The 14,704-nt window shown below is 46.7% G+C and overlaps 6 protein-coding genes across 7 annotated transcripts; 3 read left to right on the top strand and 3 right to left on the bottom strand.

Annotated features, from left to right (window-relative positions):
- Positions 1-2: 2 nt before the first annotated feature.
- Positions 3-2,943, bottom strand: LOC110184130 (uncharacterized). The gene has a single exon (XM_020952538.2). It carries the CDS (start codon positions 2,731-2,733, stop codon positions 565-567), a length of 2,169 nt encoding a protein of 722 aa, XP_020808197.2. The 5' UTR covers positions 2,734-2,943; the 3' UTR covers positions 3-564.
- Positions 2,944-3,086: 143 nt separating this feature from the next.
- On the top strand, positions 3,087-4,340 carry LOC110184138 (uncharacterized). The gene has a single exon (XM_020952549.2). The coding sequence runs from the start codon at positions 3,508-3,510 to the stop codon at positions 4,285-4,287; it is 780 nt and encodes a 259-aa protein (XP_020808208.2). The 5' UTR covers positions 3,087-3,507; the 3' UTR covers positions 4,288-4,340.
- Positions 4,341-4,437: 97 nt separating this feature from the next.
- Positions 4,438-5,437, top strand: LOC110184137 (neuferricin homolog). Its single transcript, XM_020952548.2, has one exon. The coding sequence runs from the start codon at positions 4,521-4,523 to the stop codon at positions 5,364-5,366; it is 846 nt and encodes a 281-aa protein (XP_020808207.2). The 5' UTR covers positions 4,438-4,520; the 3' UTR covers positions 5,367-5,437.
- On the top strand, positions 5,430-6,363 carry LOC110184136 (COMM domain-containing protein 3). The gene is made up of 2 exons (XM_020952547.2): positions 5,430-5,781; positions 5,843-6,363. Exons 1-2 carry the CDS (start codon positions 5,610-5,612, stop codon positions 6,304-6,306), a joined length of 636 nt encoding a protein of 211 aa, XP_020808206.2. The 5' UTR covers positions 5,430-5,609; the 3' UTR covers positions 6,307-6,363.
- On the bottom strand, positions 6,303-7,754 carry LOC110184135 (cobalamin trafficking protein CblD). The gene is made up of 3 exons (XM_020952546.2): positions 7,513-7,754; positions 6,870-7,438; positions 6,303-6,801 (listed from the first exon to the last, which is right to left on the bottom strand). The coding sequence occupies exons 2-3, from the start codon at positions 7,416-7,418 to the stop codon at positions 6,466-6,468; spliced, it is 885 nt and encodes a 294-aa protein (XP_020808205.2). The 5' UTR covers positions 7,419-7,438; positions 7,513-7,754; the 3' UTR covers positions 6,303-6,465.
- A 533-nt stretch (positions 7,755-8,287) lies between these two features.
- On the bottom strand, positions 8,288-13,353 carry su(r) (dihydropyrimidine dehydrogenase su(r)). Of its 2 annotated transcripts, none has more exons than XM_020952528.2 (6): positions 13,226-13,353; positions 11,839-11,918; positions 10,867-11,619; positions 8,750-10,807; positions 8,523-8,680; positions 8,288-8,461 (listed from the first exon to the last, which is right to left on the bottom strand). In XM_020952528.2, the coding sequence occupies exons 2-6, from the start codon at positions 11,881-11,883 to the stop codon at positions 8,374-8,376; spliced, it is 3,102 nt and encodes a 1,033-aa protein (XP_020808187.1). In that variant the 5' UTR covers positions 11,884-11,918; positions 13,226-13,353; the 3' UTR covers positions 8,288-8,373. The 2 variants fall into 2 exon arrangements, with proteins under 2 accessions (XP_020808187.1, XP_020808188.1); XM_020952529.2 differs by having other exon boundaries at positions 13,089-13,353.
- Positions 13,354-14,704: the final 1,351 nt, after the last annotated feature.

Consider the following 14,704-nt stretch of genomic DNA (forward strand, 5'->3'; position numbering starts at 1 on the left):
TGTTAGTGTTGTAAAATAAACCTATTCAAAATATTTTATTAAATATTACAGTATACCATTGATTACCTTATTTGAATAGTAAAATATTAGCTTGTTGATACAAAAAACTGTAAATTCGACAAAAATGCGTTGTGGAAGCAATATAATAAAACCGAAAGGCTAGCTCTTGTCAAGTTAGAAAAGGAACAATTAAAATAATTTTATAATACATACAATACTTTTTGGAGGATCATGAAGCAAACGTATAACTTGTATAACATGTTGAGTGATCTCAAAACTGGAGGTCTTACCGAATCCTCACCTGCTGTAAATAATGACACTTAGAACAAATAGAGATATGAAACTATTTTTCGGGTAAAAAAAGTTTTTACATATGGTATATGCATAAATACAGTATTTCGATTAATACGATTCGATGTACAAAAGATTGCGGAAGTGGCTCCCTTCTCCCAATGCATTGGGTCAAGTTTAGCTTGCAGATCCGTCGATTTCCATGGCTAATCAAAATAAATCTATCACATCGAAAATACATAAATCAATTAAGGCTAAGGTATTGCTACGGATTTAGTCCACCAGGTGACGGTTGTGGTCCTGGGGAGTGGAGAAGATAATCGCGTAGATGAGGCCGTCGCGCACGGACTCCGTGGGATTGCCCACATTGAACATGAACTTGACACGGTTACAGTTGGCGTCAGGCACGCATGAATACATGGGATACCAGCCGGTCTTGTTGAACACCACGTAGATCTTGTAAATCTGATTGCGATAGATGTATACGGGTCGGTCGAAGGTGATGTCCAGCAGCGAATCGTAACGCACGCGGGCCGTGCAATGTGTGTATGTGATTCGTGAGCCATGCATGTCCTGAATGTGGGCGTACAGCACCTCCGTATAGCGCTCCGTGAAGCCGGCCGAGGTCATCAACTCACCGCACAGCACTCGCGTGGGCACCTGTACGCCGAGGATCCATATGTTCGTGTCCACTTGGAAGGTAACGCCTGCATCTGTTACGCTCGTGTTGCGGAAGTCAAACTGGCGGTTCAGGGAGCGCAAGCAGTATGCGCGCACCATGTCGTTGTGCGAGTTTCCAGCGGCTGCACCAGCGCCTCCAGCTGCCGCCGATCCAGGTGCTGCCGGTCCGCCTCCTCCTCCACTGCCCTCGTTATCACTGCCAGACGCCGGGGCAGCTGCTCCGCCTTCGTAGGAATCACCGAAGCAGCGTAGTGTGGCAGGCGCCGGTGCCGGCTCTGGAACGCCCACGGGTTCTGGGGCACGCATTCCCAAGTCTTCGCCACCGAAGCCAAATCCGGCGCTGATGGATCCAAAGCGCGGCGCATTGCCCATTATCATGCCTCCGCCATTGCCACCACCACCACCGCCCCCTCCACTACGTACTGTCGGTCCCTGAATTGGGAAGCAAACACCGGCAGGAGGGAGTCCAGGGCCAGTGTGACGGTAGGATGAGGAGGACAGTTCCCGCTGTCCATGCCGGTGCCCCAACTCGTAGAAGTTGCGCGTGCTGCGCGACACGCAAAAGCCCTCGGGCATGTGACAGTCATTAAGTGTGGGGCTGGAGATCTTGATGAGAATAGCCAGCGCCTCGTGCTGTTGCAGAAGTTTGGAGCGCGCCGGTCCTTCGGCGAACTGTTGCGGCGTCATAGTAAGGAAGCGGATCTTCTTCACTGCCTGACGCAGCATGGCGCTATCAAGAATGGTACGCTGAGCGTCCATAATGTTGATCATGTTTGCAGCGGCATCGCCAGAGGCGTCGCTATCAATGATAACCAAGTCATTAGAGCCGGTTGCCACGTCCAGGGGCGGCGAGCCAGATACAGAGACAGGGGCAATGACTTTTGGGGCGGCAGCGGCAGAAGCTGCAGCAGCGGCGGCTGCAGCAGCCGCCGAAGTGGAAGTGGAGGCCATGCCGGCGTCCGTCTCAAAGTTGTCGCCCTCATCGTCCTGATGCATGTGCTGCACCATAGCCGCTACATCGGGCTCCATCTTTATCTCCTCGACCATTACATGACCGCCAGAATAGTTTGGTGACTCTTTAGCTAGCCTGGCCTCGCCGTCGCGGTCACCAGCATCCTCTTGCCCGCCTTCGCTCTCATTCAGAATGCCCCGTTCGCTGGCAAACTTGAGCAGGCAGTTGAACAAATCCAGCTCGGAGTCAATATTGAGGCGGTTTTGATCCAGAATGGCCATTAGCGTTGAGACCTCGATATCCAGAAAGCTGGGATCGGAGAGCACCTCGCGGGTGTTGGCCGCAATAAGGTCCATGCTGCTCTGCATCAGCCGCGGCTCGTCGAACAGCTTGGCGAACTCGTAGGCGCGACAGGCGTTCTTCGGACTAAGGTCCGCCCAGAGGAAGTGCGTGCAACGCGTAACCACATGCGGTAGCATGTACTTCTTGGCCACATAGCACAGCTCGCAGGCCTTGTCGAAGCCGCCGATGGTGATGCGGTCCGTGTATATGTACTCCAACAATGCCTCGAATGCCTCAGGCTGCACGTCCGGTATCACGATTGGGTCAGTCTTGTCCGGCAAATGTCCGTAGAACATACGCTCAAACACCGGCGAGGCCATGGCAAGTAGCAGCTTGTGGCCGGCAATCACCCGCTGGTTCGGCACCGAACCCACCAGGAAGCGGCAGTCGGCCCACTTCTCCGAGTGCAGCAGATACTGGCCGCGGTCCTTCATCTCGGTCATACCATTCTGCCAGTCAATGTCCATTGTAGCTCCGTGCGTACACGATAGGATGTCTGTATAGATGGCGATGTCTGGTTATTATTTAGGAGCGTCGTCTGCAGATTAGCAGAACTGAGATCAGGCCATGTGCCTTCCAGTATTTGTGCGAAAACTTTGCTTAATTGCAGATTTGCAAGTGACAACGTAAATTAGAAATGTAAATTTTTCGATAACTCGACTACTCAGCGCTTGTACTTGTATGTTTTGTTTGGTATTTTTATGATTTTGTACAGTTGTAGTATTTTTAGAGCGGGTGCCTTCACATATTTCAAATTATGGGCGGAATATTCAAGGCCAGTCTGATAATTAAGACGTTACAAACAAGTACAATATTTTCGCATTTGAAAATTAATAATTTATTGCATGAGAAATACGTGAAAGGAAGTGCTAAAAGTAAATATAAGCATGCTTTGAGACATTGAGAATATAATAAGACAGCTCCTCATCTCGTTTATAGTCTAGCAAAGAATACGAAATTTAATTATTAAGCTTACTTTATACGTTACACCATTCATATACTTTATTAATAATTTTTGTGATACGTTTATGACCTTTTCCTCAGCTGTACATTTATCCCGCATTAGCGATTTGTTTACTTTTTATGATATGACTCGTGAGATTGGTATGATTGTGCGACTTTAACAATCTTAATCTAAATCCAAATAAGTGAACTCTATGAATAGCATGGCAAATGTAAACTAAAGTTCACTAATCAATCCAAACCGCAAATGATTGATTTACAATGTTCGCCATAAATTTATGGCCTCCAATCCAGATTATTATTCTGACAGTCTACCCTACTGGGATATAAATGGCAATGTTCGGATGGTCCGAAGCAGCAGTAGCCTTCCAAGAATTCCAAGGAGCAATACAGCAGTAATCATGAAGTGTACCGTCGTCTTTATCCTGACCCTTTTCGTGGCCAGTGGTTGGGGCCAGCCATTGGATATGCCTGCCCAGTTGGACGCCCAGGTGCGCAGTGTTGTGGACGAGATGACTGAGCTGGGCAAGTCAACCGGCGAGGCTTTGGTTCATCAGTACGAAGAAATTGTTCTGGAGCCCCATCATGAGCTGGAGGATGCCGTCGATGCGGTGGAAGCTCGTCGTCAAGAGAGTCCCGAGTGTGTGGCCGCCGAGGACGAAGAAATCACCCGCATTGTAGATGCCGCTCATGAGGAATTCCACTCGTGCGGCGTGGTGGCCGCCCATACCTCTGCCGAGATCGCCTCTGACGTCAATGAGGCTACCCAGCAGTTGGTTTTCGGGGCCTACAATCTTGGAGCCACCTACAACAAATGCCAGGGCTATAAGAACAGCGTGTTGAAGAGCACATGTATGGCCAAGTTCTACATGCAGGGTACCATCTACCTAGTCAGTGCCCGCTCTTCGATCAAAACCATCCGTAAGTCCACCAATGAGCGCATCCCGGCTGTTTTCGCTGACAGCAATGTGTGCACCCACGACGCCTCTGCACAGGCAGTGTCCAGCCTCCAGAAGGTTAACAATCACATCGACGCCTGTGTCTCCCGACGCCGCTAACTCCTTTCAGAAAGCCGTCTGATTATTGCAAATAAAAGTGCCAAAAGCTACAATTTATGTAAGATTAGTTGGGGGAAAACACAGTTGTTAATTTTTAAATTTCAAATTTCAAATTTTTCTAGTATTTTTTCTTGTTCCAGTTCAGTGGTTCTTTAACATGTCCCTCTTACCAACTGGTTTTATATAAGAACTAGTTCCAGCTAAACTGGTAACAGTGTGGTAAATTGCACAAAATGTTCGGGCTTTTAAGACACCTGTTCAAGTTGCAGTTTCTCTTCGTGGTTGTTGCCGTTTTCGCCGGAATTTACCACGTTGAGATCAGGCAAGTCCTGCGTCAATACTCGGACCTCTATCTGAACACAGCCGGCCTGGAGGAGGCCATTCCGGTGAAGTTCCAAGCCGGGCTCTTTACACCGGCTGAACTGTTGCAGTTCGATGGCGAGGATGGTCGTCCTATTTACTTGGCACTGCTGGGATCGGTCTTCGATGTCTCCCGGGGTATAAAGCATTATGGAACCGGCTGCAGCTATAACTTCTTTGTCGGGCGAGATGCCTCCGTGTCGTTTATTTCCGGGGAATTCGAGAATTACGACCCGGAAACGGCGGACGATGTGCTGACCCTGAAGCCGGATGATCTGATAGGGCTGGCCAACTGGCGTGACTTCTACGAAAAGGACTACGTCTACAAGGGCAAGCTCATAGGTCGTTTTTATGACGAGCAGGGTAATCCAACGGCCTATCACCACAAGTACCTAGAGCTGCTGCTGCTTGCGCAGGAATCCAAGAAGCAGGTCGAGGAGCTGCGCTCCCGCTATCCCGGCTGCAACATCGAGTGGAGCGAGTCCACAGGTACACGGGTGTGGTGCACGAATTCCAGCGGCGATGGCAAGGAGCGCTCCTGGGCCGGGCATCCACGAAAGCTCTACAGCCGCGGCAACAAGAGCTTCCAGTGCGCTTGTGTGCCCGAGCAGGAACTGGATGAGATCGATGCGAGCGGTAAGGCAGCCATTTCGGATGCTATGCTCAAACCTTACGACAACTGTGCGCCGCGGGCGCAGGAATGCTTCTATAGGGTATAAGCTTACAGCTCCTAAATATGTAAATACCTGTACTTAACTCGTAATAAAGTTAGTATTTTTTTTAGTGTAAATTGCTTTCGCTGGTTCCAGTTCATTTCTGTCCAGTTCGATACATTAACAGTTCTGTTAGTAAGTGCTGTTAAGCGCGTTTATTGTTTGTTATTGTTTACAGCCGCTTTGGCTCTAATAATTATTATTTATTGCTTGATACGAATAATTCATTGAGGAAGAAGTGGTTGCCACATGGCGACGCAAACGGAGAAGCCTCCCGCTGTGGATGCAACCACTGAGGAGAGTGGACTGCTCTCCGCAACCGTGGTGGCCGGTCTCAAAAGTCTGGGCAACATTATTACGCCCGCTCTGACCAAGATACTCATCGCAAACGCGCTGAAACTAACCCTTCACCCGGATGCAAGTGAGTGAGGATTAGTGCAGAAGTGCTACGATATACATATTACTTATATGGACTTCTGCAGCTATTGCCCCCGTGCCGGAGATTTATGCCAGCAACGCGGCCTGTGCCAAGCAAAGTGAATATGCTGTTGTCACCCTGCTCTCGCTGGCCACCAAGCACGGCTGGGATGGCTTCACGCTCCGCCAACAGTTGGATCAGCTGTCCATTAACAGCGTGGCCATCGAGGAGCTAGCCCGCGTGTACGAGGACAATCGCAAGGATCTGGTGCTGCGGCAGTTGCAACTGGGCCACAATTTTCCGCACATCACTGACATCCAATGGCGCATCGTCTGCGATGTGAAGTCCTCCACTTCCGATTGCAGCACTGGTGTAGCTAGCTTCTACATCAATCTGGGCAACTTCCGGCCGAGTAGTGGAGAGCGAGTAACCGTCGTGGAGTTTGTGTGCAACGCCGAAGAGCTGCAGTCTTTGATCAACCGCCTGAAGGAGATAGAGAGACACTGCAGCCAGATGGCCGTGGCTTAGGAGGAGCATGACATTCTTAATGTTTATATTTCGCAGAAATATATATGTTTAACAGTAGCTTATCAGCTATATATACAGGATTAAGTCGGTAAACAGAACGATTTGATGAATAGTTAACACAGTTATCACTAAAAAGCTTAGTCTTCTGGCGTCGCGGTGTCATTGCGGCAGATTGCGGCGCGACATAGGCAACGGCTCGTCTTCTTCGAAATCGTGCCACACTAGGAGCTCCAACATTTCCTTATAGTCACTCGGCGCAGTGCAATAGATAGTGCCTGAGAATTTGGTGCGATCGTTCTTAGCGGCACTAATAACTAAGCAGTGGCTCTTCTGGGTCAGTAACATGTTTATACCACGGAACCGTTGGTCCTGTTTGTACAAGGTGAGTCCCTCCTTAGGCATAATGTATGGTTTGCCGCTAAACGGGTTGAGAAAGTCTGCCCAATAGCCAAACGCCATCAGACGAAAGCAAATATCGCGAGCAGCGAGAACAAACTGGTAAAATGGATACGACATGAAATGATTACTACACATAGGGGGCTTACTGCTCCGGTTACACTTACCTTTATTGCTCCCTTTTCAATGTCCCCCTCATTGCTCAAGGTGAGCATTGTAATAGGCGAATGCCGATGTGATCCTATGCGCATGGGGAACAGCTCCGTGATCGATCCACGAAGCAGTGCCGGGCAATCGCAGCAGGCGAACTCAAGACGTGATCCGTCCTTGTTGTCCTCCTTCATAAAGTTAACCAACTCACCGAGCGGACCCATCAGGCTGGCGGTGGTTGTGTCGCCCTGCCAGGCGGGTCCGATGGCATGGGGCAGGTAGAAGCGGTTATTCTTTGTCGCGGTTAGCTCCCAGTTTGGCTCGTTCTCCAAAATGATAACCTCGTCGTCATAATCATCGACGCGGCGGCGCGACCTGGACACTGTTTTAAAAGGCATGTCAGGGTCCCATGGCGGTCCGTTCCGCTTAGCGTAGCTGGCCCGCTGAGTAGCGGCTATCGGAAGTGCAGAGGTCATGTCTGGCACCAGGAATCCACGCAGGGCAGCCATCGGCATCCAACTGCCGGGGCTAAAGGTGCCCAGTACGCGACTGAGGGATCGTGACATTATTATATCATCGACCTCTTCTGCAAATCAAATGCGTAAAATACGTTGGCAATCTTTGCTCTTTCCCAAGGTACAATAAAACCCACTCACTCACCTTCGACTAGAGTCTGGAAGACGTGATGCTCAGGAGTTGGGGGTTTGGATGCTGACGGGTTTCGTGTAACTTTTAAATTTTACTTTCAATTTTGTCTAGACTTGGAGTTACACGAATATTCTAAAAATGAATGTTGTTTTCCAAACGAACCAAATGTTTTTACTCTGTGTTCAGGCAGTGTGACCATGTCAATGGTTGACATAAACAGCAATGCATACGTTAATATACTGAACGATGCTTTGAATCACATAAACGTAAGCTTTTGGCCTGCTATCGATAAAAATCGAAAGGAACTTGCAGAACTGCCAAGTATTCAAATAAAAAAGTATATAGAAAACTTACCTCAACATATCGACAAATAAAGTTTAAAATAATCATAACTAAGTCAAAAAAAGCTTTAATATTAACTCGGAAAGCTGTCCCATCCTAGTTTTTATTAGTTTAATAAATCTGCATTTTAAATTTCAAATTTAAAAAAAAGTAATTTTTTTTTATTAATTTGTGAAAACTTTAACGATGTAACTCTTTCCTTTTTTTGAAAAAAATTTAACATTTTTGAAATTTTTTTTTCTGCTGGAGATTGCTAGAAATATACGCCTGTTGATGCTGATCAAGAATATATGTGATTTATATGATCGGAAATGACTTCTTCATAGAGTAACAAGCTTTTGACTAAAATTAATAATAACCAGGGATATAAAGGATAATTATATCCTTAGGCTTCCTCAAAAAAGCTTGATAAGTATCCTATGTATCCTCCTTTTTTCTAGCATGCTTGCTTTTTGTAATATTTATTGTATATGCTTTGATTATACAGATTGGATTTAATATCAATTACATAAGTATATAAACTAGGAACATCTACTGGCATTGGCTGAGGGCGTGGGTGTAGTAGGTCTTCTCCTCCAGCCCCCTCTTGATCACGTGTGGGATCTTCTTCGGCACCATGCTGGAAATAAGGAAGATAAATCAGTAAATAAATAAATGTGAAGCTCCTTTTTAGGACCCACGTGATGCAGTCGATAATTGGACACACGGAGACGCAGAGCGTGCAGCCCGTGCAATCGTCGTTCACGTGCGGAATGTGCGTGTCCTTGTCGAACTCAATGGCCTGGTATCCGGAATCGGCGCAAGTCATATAGCACTTGCCACAGTTGATGCACATGTCCTGAAATTATCAAGGCAACCCCATGACTTCGAAAAGTGAATGGATAAAAAAGGGAAATTCCACACTCACATCGTCAATCAGAGCCACCTTCTGCTGCTTGTTGTCCAGCTTGTTGTACGGCCCAATCCTCTCCAGAGCAGCGCCAATTAAGTCCTTAATCCTAGGCACTGCCTTTGGTGTAGTTCCATTTCCGACTGCCGTAGGACCTTGTGCCGCCTGTTCGGCATCCCAGAGAGCGCCCTGCTTGCTTCGCAGATCCGCCATCTTGATGTCCCGCTCCCGCTGATAGGGTCCGAAGAAGCCAAGAGTGACGTTACCCTCGCCGGTTAGACGGACTACTGGCTTGCCCTTTTGATGAACCGGTGTGGGTGGCGACTGGCCATCCCAGAAGGCGCCGTTTACCGGCGGCGGATTGGCCTTCAAATAGAGCAGAGCCTTCAATGCCGTGCAATAATCCTCGATGACAGTAAAGTCCTGATTCTGGACAGACGAGCAGATCTGGAGCACCGTGGCACCTGCCTGAATGAACTGTAGAGCCACCTCACCGGAATCGATGCCGCCAATGCCGAGAATGGGGAAATCTGGCACGCGTCTAGCAATGTCCGAGATGGCCTTCAGGGCCATGGGACGGGTGGCGTTGCCAGAGACACCACCATAGGTGGTCCTTTGCTCCTTACCAATCGCCGGCCAGGCAGTAGCATCCGCCTTGAGACCCATCAGCCCCTGGACCGTGTTAATGGCCGATCCGCCGTCAGCTCCTCCGCGCTTTGCCGCAGCCGCAATGGAAGCGATATCCGTGATGTTGGGCGTTAGCTTGATGAAGAAGGGCAGCTTGACTGCCTTCCTCACCCATCGGGAGATCTGCTCCACCAGTTCGGGATCCTGGCCACAGGCCAAACCCATTCCCCGCTCGCCCATGCCGTGCGGGCAGGACAGATTGAGCTCCAGAGCATCGGCACCCGACTGCTCCGCCTTGATGGCCAGCTCTGTCCAATCGTCCTCGTTGAAGCTGCACATGATGCTGGCAATTACGATCTTCTCTGGGAAGTCGCGCTTCAGTTCTCCAATCGACTTCAACCAGTACTCGGCGCGCTTTTCCGAGATGAGCTCGATGTTCAGGAAGCAACCCTGCTGGGGTCCGTACTTGTAGCCGGAAGTGGTGCCCCTAACGATGCGAGGTGACACATTGGTGACGAGATCCTTGTCGAGGCCGAACGTCTTGGTGACCACATAACCCCAACCCTGCTCGAAGGCGCGTCGGATCATAGCCGTGCTGGTTGTGGGCGGGGCCGAGGCCAGACCGAATGGATTCTCGAACTTTAGGCCGCACATCTCAACGGATATGTCAACGGCATCGATGTCCGTGTAGAACAGTGGCAGGGCAGCTGGCGTGTCCAGGGGAAGTCCCTGCAGCTGACAGTGGATGCTCCAGGCGGCCACTTTGCCATCGTTAACCGACTCCACCGTGGTATTAGCCACACCGGCCAGATCTCCGCCAAGGAACACCTGACTCAGACTGCTCTGCATGGTGACCCTGTCGACAATGGGTAGCTCTCCGCGGAACTGCAGTGGAGCCAGGGCTGCCTTAACATCTGCATCCTCTAGGCCCGAGCCAAATGCGGAGATGACAAAGTTGGCCTTCAGGCGCTGCGTCTGCTCCTCATCCTCCACCCATTCGTCCTTGTCGTTTTGCTCCGTGCGGCAGAACTCCATGGCGGTGATCAGCCCATCCTTGACAATCACCTTCCGGGGACTTAGGTAAGGCAGCAGCTCGCACCGTTCGTCGCGAGCCAGCTCCACTTCCTCAGGCACCGCCCGGATGCCCGAAGATCCTTTACGGAACACCACAAACACTCGCCGGGCACCGCATCTCAGCGCCGAGGTGGCACAATCGAAGGCTGTGTCTCCGGCTCCCAGGACAATGACGTTGCCGTGAAGTTTGGGCAATCCGGCGGATGCCTTGCAGGCGCAAAGTCCCGGTTTGGAGCCATCAGACACCAGTGGCAGGAAGTTCTTGGACGTGTAGAAACCATTGCTGGGATCTAGGCCAGCGAAGATCGGGTTGAGCTTGGGTTCCGGCAGGCCAATGCCAACGAAGACAGCATCGTGACCAGAGGAGAGCAGACCCTGAAAACAGGTTGTATTTACATATATACCTTCCGGTTTTTTTATATCTAATTATATACCTGAATAGTCAGATCCTTGGTGCTCAGGGAGCGACCGGTTTCGATGCGTACACCCAGATTCTTGACCAGATCGATCTCAAAGTTGACCGCATCTATGGGAAGACGGTATTGCGGAATCTCAGCAGCACTCAGTCCGCCTAGGTAGCTCCTGCGCTCATAGATGGTCACATCCCGATAGCCCAGACGCCCCAGGAAGGTGGCGCAGGACAGCGAGGCTGGGCCTCCTCCCAGCAGAGCAATCTTTCCGGCCAACGGGTTGGCCTCCGCATGCGGCGTTCTACGCTGGCTCACCCCCATCTGCTTAAACACTTCGGTGGCGAACTGCTGCAGGCCACCAATGTTAATGGCACCCGCCTCCGAGGCCTGGAGATTGCAGCCTCCAACACAGAGGTCACTTGTGGGGCAGACCATGCCACAGGTGAGTCCCAAAGGATTGTCCGAGAAGATTGCCTTGGCGGCCCCATAAAAGTTCTTGTTGGCAATGCTCGTGATGAAGCTTTTAATGTCCAGCTGCGTGGGGCAGGACTTCTGGCATGGCGCATCTGCGCACTTCAGGCACCTAGCCGCCTCTTCCAGAGCTCCACGTTCCGACAGCGTCGTGTGCTTAATGTCCGAGAAGTCATTCGCCAGCGTGGTGCAGGGCGGTGCAGCATGGTCAGCATTTCGCTTCCAGTGCTTTTTGTTCTCCTTCGTCTGCTTGGTGGGCACCACAGAGCACTGGGTCTTGACGCGTGGATTCAGTGACAGCAGATCCTGTAGAAATTAAGTGTTCAATAAATCATTAAGTCCACTATCAAATACTCGAGGATTATTACGGAATCTTATCAGAGGACGCCATTCAGGCAATATCAATTAAGAATTAGGAAAGCTTCACCATACGAAAGTGCTCGACTATAGGATACCCGATAGCCAAAGCACTAAATTATTATTATTTCTATATTTCTGTAACTTCTGTTTTGGAGTTGAACCTACCTCAATATCCGGGGAGTCTTTGCTCAAGAGTTGCGGCGGACTCATCTTGATGGTGTTTGTTTGGTGGCAGTGAGAGTCTCCTGGAAGGTAGAGAAGGATAATCTTGGATTAGGGCCACGTGGAGATTCCCAGTTGCTCAACATCGTCTCTAATCTCGGGTCTGTGACTCTTATCAGGGGCCCCCACTCGAATCCTGAGCCAGCACTGTATCTATGTGCATATATAGCACCATAGTTCTTATCATTTATAAGGGCGCTTATCATTTATCAGTCAAGGTTGCCGGGGACAGGGGAGATTATGGTTTTAATGTGGCACCACCCCGTTTTTTTTTTTTTTTTTGTTTTTCTTTTTTGTTTCTTTACTTTTATAGTTGCTTTCTAATAAATTCGGGTAGTTTTGGGCAAAACAAAAGAAAACTAAAAATGGGGCCACCCATCGGAGATTACGAATGGGTGAAGGAAGGTCGCCGACATGGGGGGTCTGTTTTGTTATTTTTATTATTGATCAAATTCCCAACTGGTTCTAGGTTCTATGACAAGGTGGTTACTAGAGAAGACACCTATTTTTAATACGCTATTATTTGAAGATACGCAGATACGTTGAATACGTTGATACGTTGAAACAAACAGCCTTCAATTGTTTAATGTAAATCAATTAAAATTAAATTTTAACAAACAAAAATTTAATTTAATTTAAATTAATTTAATTTAATGCGAGACCAATTCTTTCATCACGGTACAGCACTTTACAGTGCTGTTGACCATCTCACAGATCACATAAGAGCCACTACTAATCGACAGCGTAGCGAACATGTGCCGTTACATATGCGTTTTAATAGAATTTAATTCATATTTTGTAACCTAGCTCATGCCCAATCTATGGCTCTCTTGGGCTCACGCCCTCTCGCTCTCTCTTTCTCGATCTCTCTATCTCCATCTCTTACTCTCTCTCTATCTCCATCTCTCTCGTCTGATTAGAATTTTTATTATTTTTGACATAATAGTTCAATGGCAGTCTCCCCCCAGCAGTTCCCTCATCATCTGGCCATTATCAGTTTGGTTTTATGGTCCGGCAAGTTTCTGAATATATGTTTTCGTTAATAATATGCTAATGTCAAAATGCGAAAAACAAGTTCAGAACTCAAGTTGTTTGTGCTTAATTAGGATTCCGTTTTTTGTTTTTTTATTCCCATTTTTTTCTTCGAGCCACAAGCAATGCGATAACTCAAAATTAGTGGCCGAAATTCGTACCGATTAATAGAACTTTGTTAATTTACAAAAAAAAAAAAAATAATAAGACAACACTCTTAAACGGCCACAGAACAAACAAAATATATAGAATTAGAAGCGCGAACCACAACGTAAAAAACACTAAAAACGAAACGCACGGAAAACTTTAATTGGTCTTCACACTGGAAACGCCAAATTGAAAATGGCTCTTGGAGAACGATTTCGAAATCAATGTCGCCTCGGCCCGCGGCGCTGTTCAACATCGCTGATCGCTGTCGACGCCAGCTTCCCACTATCACCAGCTGATACCCTCCTGTCCATGGACGTAGTATAGTTTACATATAGATGGAGAGGATAGGGTCTAAAATGATAGATTTTTATACCCTTGCAGGGTATTTTATTTTTAGTCAGAAGCTTGTAATGCTTTGAAGGAATAATTTTCGACCCTATAAATCATATATATTCTTAATCAGAATCAACAGGTCAATCTTCCTAGCTATCGCTGGCAGAAAAAAAAAATTTTCAATAAATTTCAATTTAGAAAAAAAGGCAAGGGGCTACATCGCTACAATTTTCAAAAATTTGTTATATATATATATTAAATTATATTATATATTATATTATATATTATATTACATTATATTATATTATATACTACCCGAATATATATTCTACTTTTGGATCGCTTCCTTTATGAAGTGCGCCCATGCCAGCGCAACAACAACCTGCTGATTTTGCAGAAGTGTTCAATCTAGTTGTTTACAATGGGAACACACTGAAAATAATATATTATTTCTTTTAGAAATATATATTTCAAATTTATTTATCTGAAGGCGACATATAGTTTTCTTATTTATTTATTGTGAATATTGAAATATATATAATATTGATAATATTATATTATTGGAATATAGTCTTATTTAATTTCCCTATCTGATTTTTATCAGTGCAGATACTATTTTTCTAGGCGTGCCACACGATCGTCCCTCTTGTTTATTTAGTCTGCTTCTCTGCTCTCTCAGTTTCGCTCTGCAAACTTTACATAATACGAGGAAAACCATTTAACACGGGCGGACAGTGCTCAAAATAGTTAATATAAAAAATAAAATAGAATATATGTACATAAGTATGTATATTTTATAATAATGTTTTAACAAATATAAATGAAAATAAAGTATTTTATAGTAAATCAATCCTTTATCTATGTTAGATCTTATAGACATTTCTTTATCTATTATTTACTTTTTCTATTGAATTCTAGTGAACTTTCCTCAAATTCATTTAGAAATTTCTTAAAATCTTTTACATACCTAAAGATACGTCATATCGCCAACTTTCGAGTTAATACTGTATTATTAAAAGCATATATCTGTCATTTTATAGAGCGCAACCGGTTCTGCTTTACTCTCTGTTAAAGCAACATTAATTTTGTAACTTGAATCTTGGCTTAACGAACTTTAGCCAAATTTGAAATTTTTTTCTATAGTTACTTAAGTAATATTTACTTAAGAACTTCTGTTTTGCCTTGTTTAAAACTAGGCAACCTTGAATTATCTGGCCAGTTTTCATGACATCCCAAAAGAATGCTATTACAACTAAGTGCTTATTTAAGTATCTAGATGTACTTTTCATGGTTT

The sequence above is a fragment of the Drosophila serrata genome, unplaced genomic scaffold (assembly GCF_035046125.1).
Source record: "Drosophila serrata isolate PLE 108 unplaced genomic scaffold, ASM3504612v1 contig_23, whole genome shotgun sequence".
In the NCBI taxonomy this organism is placed as follows: domain Eukaryota; kingdom Metazoa; phylum Arthropoda; class Insecta; order Diptera; family Drosophilidae; genus Drosophila; species Drosophila serrata.